Source organism: Antechinus flavipes, chromosome 5 (assembly GCF_016432865.1).
Source record: "Antechinus flavipes isolate AdamAnt ecotype Samford, QLD, Australia chromosome 5, AdamAnt_v2, whole genome shotgun sequence".
Lineage (NCBI taxonomy): Eukaryota > Metazoa > Chordata > Mammalia > Dasyuromorphia > Dasyuridae > Antechinus > Antechinus flavipes.
This window is the reverse complement of record NC_067402.1, coordinates 62,836,073-62,858,098: the sequence shown is the minus strand read 5'-3', so window position 1 is coordinate 62,858,098 and position 22,026 is coordinate 62,836,073. Positions and strand designations below refer to the sequence as shown.

The 22,026-nt window shown below is 34.0% G+C and overlaps 1 protein-coding gene across 3 annotated transcripts in view; it reads left to right on the top strand.

Annotated features, from left to right (window-relative positions):
- The window catches only part of LOC127564472 (protein adenylyltransferase SelO-like), a 72,775-nt gene extending 52,997 nt beyond the window's left edge, over positions 1–19,778 (top strand). For 2 of the 3 annotated variants that reach the window (XR_007954281.1, XR_007954280.1), the window contains 2 exons: positions 13,383–13,462; positions 19,495–19,636. Coding sequence is in view for 1 of the 3 variants with exons in the window: in XM_052001017.1 (XP_051856977.1) it covers positions 5,422–5,465; positions 13,383–13,462; positions 19,495–19,617 (247 nt within the window). In the remaining 2 variants the exon portion in view is untranslated. Of the gene's footprint in view, positions 1–5,421; positions 5,466–13,382; positions 13,463–19,494 lie in introns of all 3 variants that reach the window. The other variant, XM_052001017.1, reaches the window with a different exon arrangement.
- The last annotated feature ends 2,248 nt before the right edge of the window (positions 19,779–22,026 follow it).

Sequence of the window (22,026 nt, the reverse complement as noted above, 5' to 3'; positions counted from 1 at the left end):
TTGCTGTGTACACCGAGGAAAGGAGTACCTGTGAAGATGAAATTACTAATTTTTGTAGAGGAGCATGGGGGGGCCCACCAGTGGTGTGGCCTGTTGTGGTGTATGTTTGGAGGCAGAATAGAAACTTCTAGCCCCTTCCTCCCCCCCTCCTTCTCCAAGAAAGACTTTTCTTTCCTGCCAGGGGTCAATACTTGGCTCCCCTCAGAGAGAGAGAGAGTACTGGGCTAGATGTATATTTATCTGCTTCCTTAAAAATTATTCATTGAAGGAGTATGATTAGATTTGATATGATTTTGTATTTCTTTGTCATTTAGGGGAGGAAGGGGAAATCCCAAGTCCCACATCAAAGCTTGACCCCTTTACTACCTAATAACAGTTCTACAATGAAAATAGATAGAGAACACAGAGAAACCCATTTATCCAAATCAATACAAAACAGGAATCAGAGAAAGTATGAATAAGAGACTATGTGCCAAACAATCCAGAGATTGGATTGTTAGAATTAGTTAGAAGCTCTCCTATTAGGATCAAGATAACCTGATTTAGTCAAGACAGAGGGTCCTGGATCTCACCTTACGGTAAATCCTGCCTCAAGTCTCAAGAACAGCAATTAGGGACTTGAGGAAGACTGATTACTCTTCTCATGTCTTCCCAGTAAATCTTTTCCTTCAGCATCCTGAAGTAAGCTTGGAATCTGCAGTCTCTTGAAATCAGAAGATTTCTTGGACTGTTTGAAGTGTCCCTGAAGTGTGGGGGGTCAGGGGGGAGGACGCTAGTGGAGAAGAAAAACTCTGCTCTCACCAACTCCATCCCACTCCTTATGCAAGTCAGGACCTTCATCTCCTCCAGGAAGGAGACAGTTCCATTTCAGTGGGCTTTGGGATAGAGGTTATACTTGAAATATTGAAATATTCTATACTTAAGATAAGGAAGTAAATAAAAATTTACTTCTGTGGTCTAGCTGTACCAGATCTAAAACTATATTATAAAGCAGCGGTCATCAAAACCATTTGGTACTGGCTAAGAAATAGAGAAGTTGATCAGTGGAATAGGTTAGGTTCACAGAACAAAATAGTCAATGACTATAGTAATCTAGTATTTCACAAACCTCAAGGCCCCACCTTTTAGGATAAGAATTCACTATTTGACAAAAACTGCTGGGAAAATTGGAAATTAGTATGGCAGGAATTAGGCATGGACCCACACTTAACACCATATCGTGGTAACGATAAGGTTGAAATGGGTTCATGATCTAAACATAAAGAATGAGATTATAAAGAAATTACAAGAACATAGGATAGTTTACCTCTAAGATTTGTGGAGAAGGAAGGAATTTGTGACCAAAGAAGAACTAGAAATCATTATGATCACAAAATACATAATTTTGATTATATTAAGTTAAAAAGTTTTTGGAAACAAAACTAATGCAGTTAAGATTAGAAAGGAAGCAATAAACTGGGAAGCCATTTTTACATTCAAAGGATCTGATAAAGGCCTCATCTAAAATATACAGAGAATTGACTCAAATTTATAATAGTTCAAACCATTCTCCAGTTGATAAATGGTCAAAGGATATGAACAGACAATTTTCATTTGAAGAAATTGAAACTATTTGTAGTCACATGAAAAAGTGCTCCAAATCATTATTAATCAGAGAAATGCAAATTAAGACAACTCTGAGATACCACGACACACCTGTCAGATTGGCTAAGATGACAGGAAAAGATAAATGCCGAATGTTGGAGGGGATGCGGGAAAACTGGGACACTGATGCATTGTTGGTGGAATTATGAGCTGATCCAACCACTCTGGAGAGCAGCTTGGAACTATGCTCAAAAAGTTATTAAACTGTGCATACCCTTTGATCCAACAATGTTTCTACTGGGCTTATATCCCAAAGAGATCTTAAAGGAGGGAAAGGGACCCACATGTACAAAAATGTTGGTGGAAGCCCTCTTTATAGTGGCAAGAAACTGGAAACTGAGTGGTTGCCCATCAGTCAGAGAATGGCTGAATAAGTTATGAAATAAATTATGGTATATAAATGCTATGAAATACTTTTGTTCTATAAGAAACAACCAGCAGGATGATTTTAGAGAGACCTGGAGAAACTTATATAAACTAATGCTGTGAAATGAGCAGAACCAGAAGATCATTATATATGACGACAAGAAGACTTTACAATGGTCAATTCTGATTGAGGTGGCTCTTTTCAACAATGAGAGGATTCAAACCAGTTTCACTTGTTCAGTGATGAAGAGAACCATTTATACCCAGAGAGAGAATTATGGGAATGTGGACCACAACATAGTATTCTCATTTTCTCTGTTATTATTTGCTTGCATTTTATTTTCTTTCTTCTTGATCTGATTTTTCTTATGTGTCAAGAAGACTGCATAAATATGTATACATATATTGGATTTAACATATATTTCAACATATTTAACATGTATTGGACTACCTGCCATCTAGGGGAGGGGGGAAGGGGAAGGAGGGGAAAATTTGGAACAAAAGGTTTTGCAAGGGTCAATGTTGGAAAAATCATCCATGCATATGCTTTGCAAATAAATAAACAACTAAAAACTTAATTAATTAAAAATAATCGAAAATAAAACAAATAAAATAAATTTAAAAATTTACTTTTTAAATGATTCAGTTAGGAAAAGGTTTAATAGTTAATAGGATAAAATCATCAATTATCTAAAAAGTATATAGAATATCTTACTTTTGGATGATGCTGAATAAATGAAGCTATTAACTGTGATATTTGTGATCTGTTCTTTATAATATTTATAATAATTTTTTTCAAAATACATGTAAAGATAGTTTTCAGCATTCACCCTTGCAAGCCTCGTGTTCCCAATGTTTCTCCTTCCCACTTCCTCCCTCCCCTAGACCTCAACTAATATAATATAGGTTAAACATGTGCAGTTGTTCTTCTTCTTCTTTTTTTTTTCTGCTGTGGCAGTTAGGGCTAAGTGACGTGCCCAGAGTCACACAGTTAGGAAATGTTAAGTGTCAGATCAGATTTGAACTCAGGTCCTCCTTAGGGTTGGTGCTCTATCCACTCCATTATCTAGCTGTCCCTACGTGCAGTTCTTTTAAACATATTTCCACATTTATTATGCTGCACAAGAAAAATCATATCAAAAAGTAAAAAATTAAGAAAGAAAAAAACAGGTGAAAATACTATGTTGTGATCCACATTCAGTCTCTGAGGTTCTTTCTGGATGCATATGACATTTTCTATCCCAAATCTATTGGAATTGTCTTGAATCACTTCATTGTTCAAGTCCATCCCAGTTGGTCATGACATAATCTTGTTGCTGTGTATGTACAGTATTGTGACCTATCTTTAGAAATATTAACAACATTTATGTGCCAGGCACTGTGCTATTTTTTTGTTTTTGTTTTTTTACAAATGTGATCCCATTTTATGCTTATAACAATCTGAACAGTAGGTGTATGAAACCATATTTGAACATAGGTCTAACTAATTCCAGGTCCGAAGCTCTAACCATTGTACCACCAGCTGTCTCTAAAAAAGAGGAAAAGTTTCTTTATGTATCAAAATATTTATTATGATTAAAATATTATTATGAAATAATTATTTTATATCAGCAAAAATGGAAAATAAAGGGATATATACAATTAGCAAATGATTGAATAAATTGTGGTATATGAATGAGGTAAATATTATTATGCTATAAGAAATGAGGGAATTGATTTTTTTTTTAATGACAGTTTATACTATAATGTAATGTCAATAATTTAAAAACGAACAGTTCTGAGGACTTTTGTAAACTGATGAAAAAAGAAATGACCAGAAACAGGAGGACAATTGACACAATAATGATATTGTAAAAAAAATCTTTAAAGCTGTAAGAATAATGATTAATGCAATTCATCAACATAAATATATTTCATGAATCCAGAGGAACAGTAATGAACCATGCTATTAATTTTTAAAAATAGAGCAATGGGGATGGGGATTGGTATAGAAGTACAATGTTGGCATTCACTTTCTTTTGGAGGGGGGAGGCAATTAGGGTCAAGTGTTTTGCCCAGGGTTAAATAACTAGCAAGAGTCTGAGACTGGATTTGAACCCTAATTCCATTAATTACAGAACTGGTGCTATAATCATTGTACCACCTAACTGTTCTATGTTCACTTTTTTTTTCTTTTTCTTTTTTTAATTAAAGCTTTTTATTTACAAAACATGTATGGGTAATTTTTTCAACATTGACCCTTGCAAAACTTTTTATTCCAAATTTTCCCTTCCTTCTCCCCACCCTCTCCTCTAACTGGTAGGTAAGCCAATACATGTTTAATATGTTGAAGTACATGTTAAATCCAATATATCTACATTTACTTTCTTTCTTTCTTTCTTTCTTTTTTTAATTTTAATAGCCTTTTATTTACAGGTTATATGTATAGGTAACTTTACAGCATTGACAATTGCCAAACCTCTTGTTCCAGTTTTTCCCCTCCTTCCCCCCACCTCCTCCCCCAGATGGCAGGATGACCAGTAGATGTTAAATATATTAAAATATAAATTAGATACACAATAAGTATACATGACCAAACCGTTATTTTGCTGTACAAAAAGAATCGGACTCTGAAATATTGTACAATTAGCCTGTGAAGGAACTCAAAAATGCAGGTGTGCAAAAATATAGGGATTGGGAATTCAATGTAATGGTTCTTAGTCATCTCCCAGAGGTCTTTCACTGGGTGTAGCTGGTTCAGTTCATTACTGCTCCATTGTAACTGATTTGGTTCATCTCATTGCTGAGGATGGCCAGGTCCATCAGAATTGGTCATCATATAGTATTGTTGTTGAAGTATATAAGGATCTCCTGGTCCTGCTTATTTCACTCAGCATCAGTTCGTGTAAGTCTCTCCAGGCCTTTTTGAAATCCTCCTATTGGTCATTTCTTACCGAACAATAATATTCCATAATATTCATATATCACAATTTATTCAGCCATTCTCCAATTGATGGGCATCTATTCAGTTTCCAGTTTCTGGCCACTACAAACAGGGCTGCCACAAACATTCTTGCACATACAGGTCCCTTTCCCTTCTTTATGATCTCTTTGGGATATAAGCCCAGTAGTAACACTGCTGGATCAAAGGGCATGCACAGTTTGATAACTTTTTGAGCATAGTTCCAAATTGCTCTCCAGAATGGTTGGATGTATTCACAATTCCACCAACATACATTCACTTTCAAATGTAATTACTGTATTATTAGTTTTACTTAATGGTTTTATGTTGTTACAGAAAACCTTACAAAATCTATAACTGTTTATAGTGCAAAAATAAAACATAAAAAAACTTTTAAGAATGAAAAGTAATGCATACAAATAAAAATAGACATGTTTTATTAATTTTTCTTTTTATATGTTCATATTTAGTAACATAAATGACTCAGATTCCAGAAGAAGAAAAAGAATGACAAGTGAGTCAATTTATAAATTTAATTAGCTTTGAAAAAAATATCAAGGAACAAAAGTTTTTAATCTGAAAATATTTATAAGGGAACAGAGTGTTCATTTAACTAGATGAACTTAAGTGTATGATTAAGCATTGAGATAAGGATTATGTGGCATGTTCTCTATTTTATCACATAATTTTTATGTTATTTTAAGACCTACTATCTTCATTTTAATAAATTTATATGTGATTTCTAATGTATAAATTGTTCCCAAAACAGTGTCCCTGGTGAAGGGAGAGTGGATGAAGATGTAACTATTTTTAAAAATTAGGAGCTTTGGGGCAGCTAAATGGCACAGTGGATAGAGCACCAGCCCTGATATTAGGAGAACCTGAGTTTAAATCTGGTCTCAGACACTTAACACTTCCTAGCTGTGTGACCCTGGGCAAGTCACTTAAGCCCAATTGCCTCAGCCAAAAAACAAAATCAGGTGCTCATATTTATTAACTATTAATATGATTTCTTAGGAGATCCAAGTGTTTTTATTTTGAAATTTAGTTTTGGTTCTCTAGTCATTTGAATTTGAAGCCTGTCAAGATTTTAACTTCCTAATTAAAATTTATTCAGCACTATATTCATTGGAATGTTTATTCATTTCATAATAAAGATTGGGAATATTTCAAATTCTACACAGTTCTTAGAATCTAATGTGCCAATTATATAGGGATGGCTTGAGAGGAGGAACTCAGATGGACCAAGATCTTTGGTACCTGGATCAAACCAGCTCATGGTTTCCCCATTTTTTAGGAATGTGGAACAGTAACAGAAAATGGAGACCATAGGTTAATAATTCTAAGGGAGAACTTAGGTTGTATATCGTTTTTCCATTCTGGAGGTTAATGAAGTTTTGGCCCAGCTGTTGGACTCATAAAGATGGGAAAGAATAAATGTTTTTAACTGAAGAAGCTGGCATTAGGTCATGCATGGACCACTGGATTAGAGATAATTTAGAATTGATCTAAGACTTCCATATTTATCCTGGGTTGTAGAAGTCCTGGATCATCTTATTACATCTCTTACTTCCAGGAATGAGGAAAGACCTGGCCTTCCAGCACTTAATCCAATCTCTTCAGTATTCAGTTTCACTTGGGGAGCAGTCACAATAAAAGCTGGCATACCATTATTCATTTGTAAATGGAAAATGGATTTTTGAGTTCTTATAAGATTGTGAAGAAAATACTGATGATAAAAAAAAAATACTGATGATGACATACAAATGTTGTTCTGTTTGCTTCTTTTTTAATTTTCTTTTTTCATTCTTTATTTAAATGTTACCAAAAAGAGATTTTTCAAAGCAGAACACAAAAGACGATTGTATAGAAGCCATCACTCTCCATTGCATACTTCTTGCTATTAAAAAAATGTAACAAATTTCATGTGTTAATTACTTTGAAAACCATTTATCTCTGCTTCCTTCTGAATATCCTTCTACTTTTCTTCTCTGCATTTAAAAAAGTATCTCAATGGTTCTCCTCTTTTTTTTTTTTAGAATCACTATTGATATCTCCCCCCAATCTACCAAATGAAAAATTGAGGGAAAAAAATAAACATAGTCAAGCAAAACAAATAGACATAGTGGCTATATCTAAAAATGTATGCCTTTTATGCATTTTACAAAGTGGGTAACATACTTCATCATAGATCTTCTCAAGATATGATTGTTCATTGAATTTTGCAGAGATTTAAAATCTCTTTCAAAGTTATTTTTGTTTATAATGCTGTTACAGATCTCATATTATTTTCCTTATCCTGCTTACTTTACTATATGTTTCATACTACCCAGAATGTTCTGAAATGGTTTCTTTTCTCATTTCTTGGGAGCTACTGATATTCCATTACTTCTAGACCACAGTTTGTTTAATCATTTCCAAATTGATAAGAACACCTTTAGATTCTATGTCTTTTAAAAATTTTGTTCCTTTTTAATTTCCTCTTCAAAATCAGGAAGTTTGTTTTTGCTTGCCATCATTCCTTCCCCAGTTTTATCATTGTCATTTCTCTTAGCTTCTCCTAACCTTCTGCATGTTGGCCTATTGAGGTTGATATGTTTAAATAACAAACTCTCTGTGTGTGTATGTTAAACTTTCCTTTGTCTATTTCAGATAAGTATGAGATTTAATCGATGTCCACATTCCTTGTCTCTTCTTCCATTTTGTTATATTCTTCTCATCCACCCCAGTTATGAAAACTAGGTTCCATCTTCTCCTTCCTCCTTTTTATATTAGTGTATTCCTTTTATACTCTTTTCCTTTTTCCCTCTTTGAATTCTCAGAAAAGAAAAAGTTCACTACTAGAACCTCTGTTTTTCTTATTTAATTTTTTCATTATTCTTTGAAGACAATAATGTTCTAAAGGGACACATTTCTTTTCCTTCTGTCATGATGTTAGTACTATATCATCATACATATCCTTCCATTTATTCAACTAAATTTTCCTTTCTAGGTTTCTCTTGACTTTTTTATTTGCATTTCAAAGTTCTATTCAATTTTGGCCTTTCAATCAGAAATCCTTGAAAATTCTGTTATTTCATTACAGGCCCTTTCCCCTCCCCTGTGGAATTATACTCAGCTTTTTAGGGATAATTGTTCTTGATTTTAATCTTGATTGTTTGGCCTCCATTCTCAAGATGTGAAATAGTCACAAAATATAGATTATAGATAAATGATTCTAAGGCCTATGTTGCATATATGCTTTTGGAACATAATCAAGATCTCTTGTTTCTTATGGTAGAAACTGCCAAGTTTTGTGTATTCTTTATGATGGTTCCTTAATACTTAAATGCTTCTTTCTGGATCCTTGCAGTATTTTAATTTCTCTATGACATTCAGGAGAGACTTGGCGTATACTTTCTTTTTACTTTGCTCTCTGATTTCATAGATCTGGACAGTTTTAATTTATGATTTTTAAAAACCAAGTGCCCATAATTTGTTTTGTTGTCTTTCAAGTCAAGCTTTCCAGGAAGTCCAATGATTAAATCATGTGTCCTTAATCTGTTTTCTATTTCAATTGTTTTCAGACTTTTATTTTGTACTAATATTTCTTGGTATCTCTTAGAGTTATTGATTTCTGTTAGTTCTCTCATTTTTAGGGAGACAATTAATTGAGGAAAGTTGACTAGTTTTCTTTTAAGCTATTCTCCTTTCAGTCATTTTCTCCACAGCCTTTTTTCCCTCTTGCTTCATTTCTCCTAGGTATTGTTGTATTCCTAGTGGAAAATCTATTTTTTTCTATTTGAACCTCTAATTATATTGTTATAAAAACTCTCTCCTTTTGGGGGATCTCTAGCTGTAGAATAAGGCCTGAATTCTGTCAGCCTCGGGTTTTCTTCTAGAAGATGTCCATTCTTATTGCCTCCAGATTCTGAATCATATCTGGTTGCATCAGGACTTTGCTAGTGACCTTCTTTGATATCACTATTATCCTTTTGTTTCTGACTAATTATTGTTATGCAATTCTGGAGCACAAGTCACCGTAGGTTCTCACTGGATTTTTTAATCGTTGATAACTTCATAAGAGTTTTAGGTTTTTGCTGGAGTAGGTATATGGGAGCCAACCTCTTTTCTGACAGCCATTTTGGCTGGAAGTCATATTCTTAATTTATGTTTGATTTTTACTTAGCACTCTACAGAACTTGATCTCAGGATATGCAATTTCAGTGAACCAAAAAACCAAACTTGCTTCTTTCAGGAAAGAGCTGTGTATCTCTTAGTACTTTGCATCCACAGTAACTAGCATTTTTCCTTAGGACATTGTAGGTGCTTAATAAATGGTCATTGAATTGAGCAGAAATTATTATTAATGAATTCTTATTATTAATGAAAACCATGAGTTTAAAAACGAAAATTGAAAATAAAGGCAGTGAGCATTTCTTATTAGCTTTATGTAATATCCAGTATTTAACAGTGTATTATTATATGATGTGTTTGATGCTGGTAAGATTTGATCTTTAATGTTTATTAATTTCCCATTCAAAGATTATATTATTATTGATATAGTAATCTGTAAATGTAAATATAAAAATGGCTGTAAATATTAGTAGATGATGAATGATCTTTTCTACACTTTAAATTTTGTTAGTGCAAAGAAAATAATTACAATGCTAATAATAATTAGCATTTATATATAGCTTGAAAAGATTGCAAAGCACTTGAAAAAATTGTATCATTTGACTAGCTACTATAGATATTATCACTTCTATTTTTACAGAAGAAATATTGAGGCTTATAGAGGTTAAGTGGCTTTTCCATGGTCATAATTATGGTAAATATTTGTGGCATAAGAACTAATTTTATGTCTTTTTGCTGCTGAGACCTGGTTTCTATATGCTATAATCATAGTGCCTCTCAAAACATAAACAAAATACAATTAATGATCTCAAAATAAGTCATCCCATTCTTTTTTTGTTTAAAACACATGGTCTTTCAGATAATTGTAGCTGGGTCGGGAATCTGTTATATAAACTGTACTTGACTTAGAATATCAGTCCTACCCCAAAGGGAAAACTGAAATCCACACACACACAATACACACATTTCCTAAAAATAAATTCAAGAGAGTAGGAATGATTTTCTGAATGTAAAGACTCAATGTGAAAGGCCAGCTCAAGTTGGAGGTGAATCATGCAGGTGCGAGGGGAGGAAGGAAATAAACAGCTATAAAGTGACTATGAGTCAGTGGCAATTGGAAAACACTCTCATTTGGTTGGGTCAAGAAAGGTAAAAAAAAAGTCCCTTTCTCTGGAGAATGAGGTTGTGAGACCTAGACATAGAAATGGAAGAAGGTTAAATAGAGGAACTCAACTCTGCTGTCACAGCTGTATAGTTACTCTGGCTCTGTGGGGCAGCTGCTCAAGCTGATTCTTGGAAGAGGTGATACCTCATACCTTCCTCTCTCACAGGTAATAGCATAGAGCTGAGAACAGGGGATGGGCTGTGCAGAACTCTACATAAGAGAGCAGTGACTCTGTAAGCAAAAGAGAAGGGACCCCTGGCCTCTGCTCCTGGGGTATCTGACCACAGGGTAGTTAGGCTTCCTGAATAGAAGGCTGGACTCATGATCTTACCAGTGTAGGGAACTTGGGAAAAGCTTCCTCTGCCAGGGCAGGCTGGTATCTTCTCTGGGGAATGACTTGCCCAAGATCAAGTGGTCAGTATGTGTTAGAGGTATGACTAAAACCTGAGTCCTCCGAAAATAGCTCTCTCTGCACTGGGCCATGCTGCCTCAATATTATAGTTATGAGTTATGCTTAAGAGGGTGTGTGTGTGTGTGTGTGTGTGCATGCATCCATCTATATGGGACATGATGGAGGTTGGGGTGATGATTATGGATTTAGATACAATTTGATTTAAGATTTTATAGTTTGAATAAGGCTATTGGATATTTGGAATTCTTGTGAACCTCAGTGCTTGTTAAGAGGAGCTCTTGGTTATTCCCAGAGGATTATCAGATATTGAATTTACCAATTCTACTTTGGTTGAGAGTAGTGAACCAGAGAAGTGAGAGATCGCCAGACTCATTCTAGGTGGGAATCACAAACTTGAGATACAAAGATAATTTCCTAGAAAAGAATTTAAAAATATATCAAAATTACTTAGCCAATAAAATAAATGCATTTATAATAAAGTTGCTTATAAAGATAAAAACTCAAAAATGTAATTCTCATTATAAGGTTGTGTTTATATTGCAAATGCCTTTTTTTCCTTTTTAAAGTAAGCATGTCTCTACATCAGAATAGGGAAGGTGAGTCAGAAGTGTTTAATTATTTTTGCATTAAAATTTTTCCCCTCAATAGTATTTCATTTTTTTATACATGTAAAGATAGTTTTCTTTGTGAGATTATGAGTTTCACATTTTTTTTCCTCCTCCTCCTCTATCTCCCCCCCTCCAAGATAGCAAGCAATCTGATATAGGTAATATATGTAGAATCATCTTTAATATCTAGGAATGTTTAATTCTTGTGAAGGCTAGATTTAGGGAATGAAATGCATGGGATGCTTTTTGATCTCTTATCTGATATATCTTGCACTGGTTGTTCTTGGAATGTCCAAAGAAAAGTGTCTTGTATTTTAACTCTTCCACAGTGTCCTTAATAGGAGAGTATTCTGTTTGATTAGGATTAAATATATTTCCTTGAGGCTTTTTTTTGGGGGGGGGTTGGTGAAAATGTTTATGAGCAAATATAATACTGCAATCTGTCAAAGGATAGAATACTCTTACATTGTAATATTTTTTATTATAGCTTTTTATTGACAAAATATATGCATGGGTAATTTTTCAACATTGACCCTTGCAAAAACTTCTGTTCCAACTTTTCCTCTCCTTCCCTCCACCTCCTCCCCTAGATGGCAGGCAGTCCTATTCATGTTAAATATGTTAAAATATATGTTTAATAACATTGTAATATCTTAAACCACTTAATAAAAGGCAAACCTTTTTCTGGGTTTAAGCTAGATATCTACCAGCTGTGATACATACATTATGCTGATTTTGTAGGTTTTATTTTCTATGTAATCATACTGGAAAGCAGATTAAAATTTGTTCTAACTTTTTTGCATGAGAGCATTTAAAATTTTTTCTTGCTAATTCTACACTTGCTATTAACAGCTAGTTCTGTTAACAGCTTCTAAAGCACAGCATCGAAATTAGAAATGCTCCCAAAAAAGTTGTAAGTTGTGTTTTTTTGATTTTGGAGAAATTTCACATTTTGTCCATTGTTCTATTATTTGCCAAAAAATATTTGTGGAACTCTTTTTAATACACATAATCTGTTTTAAGTTTTCTTGTGCTAAAGGAGCTTATAACTTTATTGATAACTGCAATCTTTTTATCCCTAGTTTTAGAATTCTTCTTAATATTAGGCATTCCATTGTTCTATTATTTGCCAAAAAATATTTGTGGAACTCTTTTTAATACACATAATCTGTTTTAAGTTTTCTTGTGCTAAAGGAGCTTATAACTTTATTGATAACTGCAATCTTTTTATCCCTAGTTTTAGAATTCTTCTTAATATTAGGCACCTTTTTGGAGGGAAGATGGGGGAGTAATTGGCAAATGCAGGAAGAGAGGCAGCAAAGGGAATAAGGAAAGGTCTTTTCTTCTTCCCCTTTTTCTTGTTCTTTCTTTTCCCTACATCCTGTACCTTCTCAACCATCATGCAAATTGTATGTCATGGTTAAAAGGGTGCTTATGCTACTTGAATTATGTGATTTTTTTTTTGTAAAAAAAACCCTTATCCTAATTATTAAAAAAAAACTCAAAATGAATGTCATATTGATTCTTTCTTTGTGTGTCAAGTGTAGCATGATAAAAATACTTTTTTTCTCAGGGCAAAACCTAGTTGAAACTATTATATACTTTCAGTTCAAATATTTTAAAGATAGGAGAAGCTCCAGTGAGAGCATAAATTGAAATTGGGGGATGCTAAACAAAATTTCAGAATTTAACTTTGGTCAGGCAACATGGTATATGGAAGGCTTGCCTTAGAGTCAGGAAGATCTGTGATAAAGTCCTGCTTCTGACTTATTTTAGTTTGTGACTATTGGCAAGCCTTCCTGTGTTCCAGATACCACCAGAAGGCTATAAATGACCGACAAGTTAAGGGTCTGCCCTACCCATACCAAGGAACTCCTCAAATGAATAATTTTCCCATTGTTTTACAATAGTTAACTATTAATAGTTTATTTTGATAGAACTATTTACATGATGAAACATTATTTATTATTTAAACCTTTTTGAAAGGTTCTTTTGAATTAGACTACCAATTTTTCCTTCTTTGAAAACATGAATGGTCCATAAGGTCCTCTGACTTTAGAGATGAAGAAATATTGCTGTCTTGTTTTTTAGTAAACTCAGAAGTAAGTTAAGGTTGTTTATCTTATTTAGGTGTCAATCCTAGATATGTGCTGAAGAACTGGATGGCAGAATCTGCTGTGCGGAAAGCAGAAAGAAATGATTTTTCAGAGGTAAGATTGTTGATTTTTTTCTATACATTTTTGTGATTTTAAAATCCTGTTTTAAAAACTTTTGTTAGGGTTGGGAGGCTTTTCTAAACAGGCTAAATTCCGTTTCATACTTAGAGTCTTGTGATCTGTCTTTTGAAATAATTAAGCTTTGGCCTTGACCCTGAAAAATGCTTTTGTTATTCAGTGGTGACTTTACTTGGGGGTTTTCTTGGTAAAGATATTGGAGTGGTTTGCCATTTCCTTCTCTCACTCAGTTTAAAGATGAGGAAACTGAGGCAAACAGAGTGAAATGACTTGCCTGGGGGGATCATAGTAGCTGGGGCTGGATTTGAATTCAGGAAGATGAGTTTTCTTGACTTCAGGCCCAGAGCTCTATTCACTGGGACTCTCTTCATCTGGTTACAGTTTGATTACAGTGTTTGAATCCAAGGCTGACCTCTCTACTACATCACATTGAATCTCTTCATTGCACATAATAGATATATACAATGAAACATATTGTCTTTTATTTATTTATTTTTGTTTAGCATTGTATTTTCCCCAATTACATGTAAAAACAATTTATAATATTTATTTTTAAAATTTTGAGTTCCAAATGCTCTCCTTTCTTCTCTCCTCATTCCCCTCATTGAGAAGGCAAGCAATTGCCTATAGATTATACATGTGTGTTCATGCAGAACATACTTCCATATTAGACATGTTTTGAAACAAGACAAAATAACTCAAGAAAAATAAAGTTTTTAAAAAGTATGCTTCAATCTGTATTTAATTACCATCATTTTTTCTCTGGAGATAGATAGCATTTTTCATTATAACTCCGTCAGAATTATCTTGGATAATTGTATTGCTGAGAATATGTAAGTCATTCATAATGGATCATCTTATAATATTGTTACTATTTTGGACATGATACATATCACTTTATGTCAGCTTTTGTAAGTCCAGGATTTTCTGATATCATCCTTCTCACTTCTTATAGCACAGTAATATTCCTTCACAATCACATATCACAACTTGTTCAGCCATTCTAATTGATAGGAATTCCTTCAATTTTTAATTCTTTGCCACTAGAAAAGAACTGATTAGGTATTTTTTGTACATATAGATCCTTTTTCTTTTTGGATATAGACTTAGTAGTGGTATTGTGGTATTGCTATGCCCTTTGGGTATAGTTCCAAATTACTCTACAGAATGGTTGAATCAAGTTACACTCCACCAACTATGCATTAATGTCTCATTTTTTCCACATCCCCTCCAACATTTGTCATTCTTCTTTTCTGTTCTATAAGCCAGTCGAATAGGTATGAGATAGTACCTCAGAATTGTTTTAATTTTGTATTTTTCCAATCAATAATGACTTAAAGCATTTTTTTTATATGGCTATAGATAGGTTTTATTATTACTTCATCTAAAAACTCTTACTGGAATTGGCTCAAATAGGGAATAACATACTCAATTGGATATAGAAATCTATCTTACCCTTTTGATTACTTATCAATTGAGGAATAGCTTTTATTTTTATATATTTGATCCAGTTCTCTATTTTTTTAAGAAATGAGGCCTTTATTAGAGAAACTTGGCTCTAAAATTTTTTAAATAGTAATAATTGCTAACTATGTTTCCCTCCATTCTATTTCCCCCTCTGTTTATTCTATTTTCTCTTTCCTTTCACCCTGTTCTTCCTCAAAAGTGTTTTGCTTCTTACCATCACCTTCCCTGGTCCATCCTCCCTTCACCTTCCATTTACCTTTAGGGTAAGATAGGTTTCTATATCCAATTGAGTATGTTATTCCCTATTTGAGTCAATTCCAGTAAGAGTAAGCTTAATTCACTCTCAACCTCCCCCATCTTTCTCTCCATCATAAAACCTTTTTCTTGTTTCTTTTATGAGAGATAATTTGCCCCATTTTACCTTTCTCTTTACCTTTCTCTTTTCCCTAGCCTCTCCATCATAAAACCTTTTTCTTGTTTTTTTTTATGAGAGATAATTTGCCCCATTTTACCTTTCTCTTTTCCCTAGTGCATTTCTTTCTTTCTCCTAAATTTTGTGTTTTTAGATATCAACTCTTCACATTCAATTCATACCAATGTCCTCTTTTTGTATATATTCCTTCTAATTGCCCTAATAATGAGAAAACTTTTATGAGTTACAGATATTATCTTTCCATGTAGGAATGTAAACAGTTTAGCCTTAACAACTCCCTTACAATTTCTCTTTCCTGTTTACCTTTTGATACTTCTCAAGTCTGGTATTTGAGAGTCAAAATTTCTATTAAATTCTGGTCTTTTCATTAAAAATGCTAGAAAGGCCTCTCTTTCATTGAAAATCCATTTTCCCCCTGAAGGATTATACTCAGTTTTGATGAATAGGTAATTCTTGGTTATAATCTTAAATTCCTTTGCCCTCCAGAATGTCATTACTCTCTACTCCTTTGATATAGACATGCTTATTCTTGTGTTAGCTTAACTGTGGGTCCACCATACTTGAATTATTTTTTTTTGGATGCTTGAAATATTTTGTCCTTGATGTGGGAGCTATGGAATTTGGCTATAATATTCCTGGGAGTTTTCATTTTGGGATCTCTTTTGAGGGATGATCAATGGATTCTTTCAATTTCTGTTTTATCCAGTGGTATAATTTCTTTTGCATCTCTTTTTTTTTTATTTTGAAAAAAATTTCTTTATAACATTATCCCTTGCATTCACTTCTGTTCTGACTTTTTCCCTTCCTTCCTCCACCCCCTCCCCCAGATGGCAAGCAGTCCTATACATGTTAAATATGTCACAATATATCCTAGATACAATATATGTGTGCAGGACATTACAGTTCTCTTGTTGCACAGGAAGAATTCGATTCAGAAGGTAAAAATAACCTGGGAAGAAAAACAAAAATGCAAACAGTTTACATTCATTTCCCAGTGTTCTTTCTTTGGGTGTAGCTGGTTCTGTCCATCATTGATCAATTGAAACTGAGTTAGATCTTCTCTTTGTCGAAGAAATCCACTTCTGTCAGAATACTTCCTCATACAGTATTGTTGTTGAAGTATAGAATGATCTCCCGGTTCTGCTCATTTCACTCAGCATCAGTTCTTGTAAGTCTCTCCAAGCCTCTCTGTATTCATTCTGCTGATCATTTCTTACAGAACAATAATATTCCATAACATTCATATCAGTGGTATAATTTCTTGAAAGATAAAGTCAGGCTCTTTTTTATTGTGGCTTTCAGGCAGTCAGTAATTTAAAAATTATCCCTATTGGATCTATTTTCCAGGTCAGTTATTTTTCCAATGAGATATTTCAGAGATTTTCTGTTTTTTCATTCTTTTGGTTTTGTTTTATTGTTTCTTGATTTCTCATAAAGTTATTAAGTTTCCATTTGCTCAATTCCACCTTTTAAGTAGTTTTTTCTTCTGTGAATTTTTGTGCTTCTTTTTTTGTTTGGCCAATTCTGTTTTTCATTCATTATTATTTTTATTATTTTTATTTTTTTGTACCTCTTCTATGATTTGGCCTAGTCTGTTTTTAAGTGTCATTTTCTTCAGTATTTTTGGTGTCTTCTTTACTAAAGTGACTTGTTTTTCCATGATTTTCTTGCATCACTCATTTCTCTTCCCAACCTTTCCTATCTCTCTAATATGATTTTCAAAATCCTTCTTGAATTCTTCCATGGCCTGAGATCAATTCATATTTTTCTTGGAGGCTTTGGATATAGAAGTTCTGACTTTGTTATCTTTTTCTGAGTATATGTTTTGATCTTCTTTGTCATCATAATAACTTTCTATGGTCAGAAAGTTTTTCTTTGTTCATTTCCCCAGTGTAATAGACTGTAATTTTTTATACTGTAATAGACTGTAATAGACTTTAACTCTTCATTAAAGTAGGGCTTTGTTTCTAGGGTGGGGAGTATAATGTCCCAAGCTTCAGGAGGTTTGTGTAGCTGTTTTTAGAGCTGTTTTTAGATACTTTTAGTGACCTATAAGTTTTCAGCTCTTCCAAAGTCGTATGATCTAAGAAGAGGTATGTTTTCTCTCTTGGCCTGTGCCCTGCAGTGAGTGACCACAAGCATCTTTTCTGCACTGCTCCACTATGGTTGCAAGCTCTGCTCTGCTGGTACTTCTTCTCCCTCTGGGACTGCAAAGTAAATCTGTGTGTGGGCAAAGCAATAGAGTCCTGCCCCAATGCCAGTGAAGAGACCTCTGTTCTCCTTCTGATCAGTTGTCTGATCCCCTTGCCATCTGTGGGCTGAGAACTCTGGAAGTTGTTGCTTCTATTGCACATGCAGTGGCTCCCAAAGCTTCTGGTCCTCTGGGGCTGAAGCAATCACATCAGGTGTTCCATGCCTTTCCTATTGACCTTCCACAGGGTTTGACTAGAAAATTATTTCACTCCATTCTGTTGTGGGTTCTGTTACCCCAAGAATTGCTGAATGGCGTTATTTAAAGGTGTTCAGAAGGGTTGGTTGGGGGGGAGAGTGCAGACATGTCACTACTTTTTTTCTCTATTCACTCTTGGCAGTTCATTCTGACTCATTTAAAAAAGATCCAAGATGATAAGCTAGAAGAGGATTATGGGAAATTTTGGGTTTAGGAAGTTTAGGAAGCACTTAGTCAGGAAGAGCTGAATTAATTAATATATATATAATATATATATAATAACTTTTTATTGACAGAATCCATGCCAGGGTAATTTTTTACAACATTATCCCTTGCACTCACTTCTGTTCCGATTTTTCCCTTCTCTCCCTCTACTCCCTCCCCTAGATGGCAAGCAGTCATATTAAATATGTCGCAGTATATCCTAGATACAATATATGTGTGCAGAATCAAACAGATCTCTTGTTGCACAGGGAGAATTGGATTCAGAAGGTATAAATAACCCGGGAAGAAAAACAAACATGCAAGCAGTATACATTCATTTCCCAGTGTTCTTTCCCACTGATGCTTTTGTACATCATTGATCAGTTGGAACTGAGTTAGATCTCTTTGTCAAAGAAATCTACTTCCATCAGAATACATCCTCATACATTATCGTTGCTGAAGTGTATAATGATCTCTTGGTTCTGCTCATTTCATTTAGCATCAGTTCATGTAAGTCTCTCCAAGCCTCTCTGTATTCATCCTGCTGGTCATTTCTTACAGAACAATAATATTCCATAATGTTCATATACCACAATTTACCCAACTATTCTCCAATTGATGGGCATCCATTCATTTTCCAGCTTCTAGCCACTACAAACAGGGCTGCCACAAACATTTTGGCACATACAGGTCCCTTTCCCTTCTTTAGTATCTCTTTGCTCAGTAGTAGCACTGCTGGATCAAAGGGTATGCACAGTTTGATAACTTTTTGAGCATAATTCCAGATTGCTCTCCAGAATGGTTGGATTCATTCACAATTCCACCAACAATGCATCAGTGTCCCAGTTTTCCTGCATCCCCTCCAACATTCATCATTATTTTTTCCTGTCTTCTTAGCCAATCTGACAGATGTGTAGTGGTATCTCAGAGTTGTCTTAATTTGCATTTCTCTGATCAGTAGTGATTTGGAACACTCTTTTATATGAGTGGAAATAGTTTCAATTTCATCATCTGAAAATTGTTCATATCCTTTGACCATTTATCAATTGGAGAATGGCTTGATTGAAGATCTGAATTTAAATTCAATCTCAAGACACTTCCTAGTTGAATGACCCTAGACAAGTTACTTAACTGTCTTACTTTTCTCATCTGTTAAATAGTACCTACTTGCACTCCAAGAGGGGTTGTTAAAATCATATGTAACAATAATTATAAAGCACCTAGCATCAGTGCCTGGCTAGCTATTTTTGTTATTGCTATTATTATTAAAGAAAAATAAGGTTTATTTCATTCTTTTAATGATATTGTATGTCCAACTAGATTAATATTGCCTCTACATTTGTGTTAAAATGTAATAATAATATACCATAAAGGCTTTTAAATAAGTTTGAAAAACTCTACTTAGAATTTCTTTTCCTTCTCCTAGTGAAGCTTTTATTTGTTCTCATTTTTTAGGTTCGTCTTTTACAGAAAATTCTTCAGCATCCATTCCAAAAACAGTCAGCAGCAGAGAAAGCAGGATATTCTTCACCTACCCCTTCATGGGCAAGAGATCTCAAAGTTAGCTGTTCATCCTGATGAAAGTTGATATTAATTTGGAATACTTTTTAAATAATTGACCTTTAATATAATCTGAGAAACTGATAGAAGAAATTAATATTGATGAATCATAAATGTTTATAATAATGAAGGATAAATTATTACATATGAAAAATAAACATTTAGCCAAAAAAGCTCAATCCTGAATTCCTTCTACTGAAAATTGGTCAGATCTTTGTGTTTTAATTGATAATTTGAAAAGATTATAGCTTCCTTTCAGCAAATCACTCGAAATATTTTTAATAATGAAAAAATTTTAAGACAACCTGACTACTAATTAACATGTGGTTCTCTAGAAACTTGTGCCAAATCCTCATGGTAAAATGCAAAGAATAGTGCAAAAATGACAAATGTAATGCTTTTTCTATATCATCTCATTTGCTAAAACAAAGTATAAGACATCCTTGGCTTCCAGATCTTTTAGGACTATTCATATGGGAATATTCAGAGATTTGTACACTTGAGTTGTCACTGTGAATCTCTTCTGCTAAAAAAAAAAGTGCCTGTCTCACATTACTAATTCTTTCTACAAGACCCAATATTAGATGTCACATTTTAGAGAACATTTTATTTTATGATGCTATACAAATAGCTAATAAGTAGAGTGGAGTTTATGTAGGATCACTATAATCTTAAGGGACAGCTTGAAGGAATTGCAAAGCAGCCTTTATTCTAACAGATATTACATAAGTGTGAAAAACTCTTCTTAGAATTTCTTTTCCTTCTCTCACTGAAGCTTTGATGGAATTTGTGTTACATAAAGTATTGCCAATTTATTATTGTGAAATGGCATTAAATGGAGCAGTGTTTTGCAGGATTTGTCTCTATTTAAATTTCTTTAGTTTCCAGAAATCAAATTTGAAGACTAAACTCCCGAAATTAGACAATCATATTTTTAAAATAGCTTTTTATTTTCAAAATACATGCAACATTTTCAAACTTTCACTCTTGCAAAACCTTGTGTTCCAAATTTTTCTCCCTCCTTCCCTTCACTACCCTCTCCTAGACAACAAGTAATCCAACATAGGTTAAACATGTGCTATTCTTTACATATTTCCACATTTATCAAAGCATATTTTTTAATTGAAAAAACATTTTTCTTCACAAGTTCTCTAGATAACCGTCAAAAAAGACAACATTAAGTTCCACCTTGAAAATATTTTATCCTTGCATAAAACTTATTTAGCAGACATTCAACTTGTTTTTGTTTTGTGGAAGCATGTTGTACACACAGGCCCCAATACTAGGAGAGATGCAAGATGGGATAGTGCTGGTGCCCAAGAGCTGTTCAGACCACAGCATCTGGAACATGGCATCCAAGCTGACGCTGCCCAAGCTGGGCTGCCTTCTGCTTTATTCTGCATTGCCTCCTCTCTCAACTCCCAGGCTTCAGATCTTGGGTTTCTTTTCTGAATTTCTTTTGGTAGCAGCCTTGTCTATGCTCCATGGATTCTCTTCTGATGCATTTCCTTGTGATGATACAGCTTTCAGCATACTACTTCCTTTGACTATATAGCCAAAGCCTTGCAAGACAAAGGCCTGTGAATCAGGAGAAGTGTGTTCCAGGGCTGCCTCTGTTGTTACCTGTCTGACCCTCATACATATAATGAAGTGATTAAATTAGATGATTGTAGAGGTATTTCCCAGCACTAAAATCCTATAACTACAAAATACAATTTATGTACATATGTAAAATTATTCATAGAACTCTAAAAATAAAGTTTAGCATTTACATTTTTATAGTAATCTATAATAGTATCCAGTGGTTAGAGTTGGTAATACCATATATCCCAAAGTCATAAATGTGGAAATAAGTAAAAAAGGTTTTTAGAGGGAAATTTAGGACTCATTTCCTAGCCATCTGCCATTTTAGAATTATACATAAAAATTAGTTTCCTGATTTAATATGATGAATATCTCTTTGCCATTTGGTTATAGATGGACAGTAAATTATCTGAAGTAAAGAGGGCTGGGACTAAAACATTCATTGATTGGTTGTGGTCCTTCATTCTTGCAGGGGACCAAAATGACATTTACTATGTGAGAATCAAGTTAGCGTATCTGACTGTGGCTGATCAGATCAATATAAGCTTGAGATGCTCTGCCACAGGTCAGGCACAAATGGATCAGGTGAACATAGGAGGTAAATCCTCTAACTTTGTTTATCTTGCATTTCTTTTGACCTACTTCAATTCTGCTTTGCTCAGAGAGCACAGCATCTTGTCTGACGAGGGCATGCCATGTGGGGCAGTCTTGTGCCAGTGTCTTTTATATCATGCAATCAGTTCTAAAGTTCTTAAGAAAGATCTTGAGAGTGTCCTTGTATTGCTTTTTCTGAGTTGTGATAGCCAACTGGGAAGGAGTTGACAGAAAACAGAGGAGATTCAC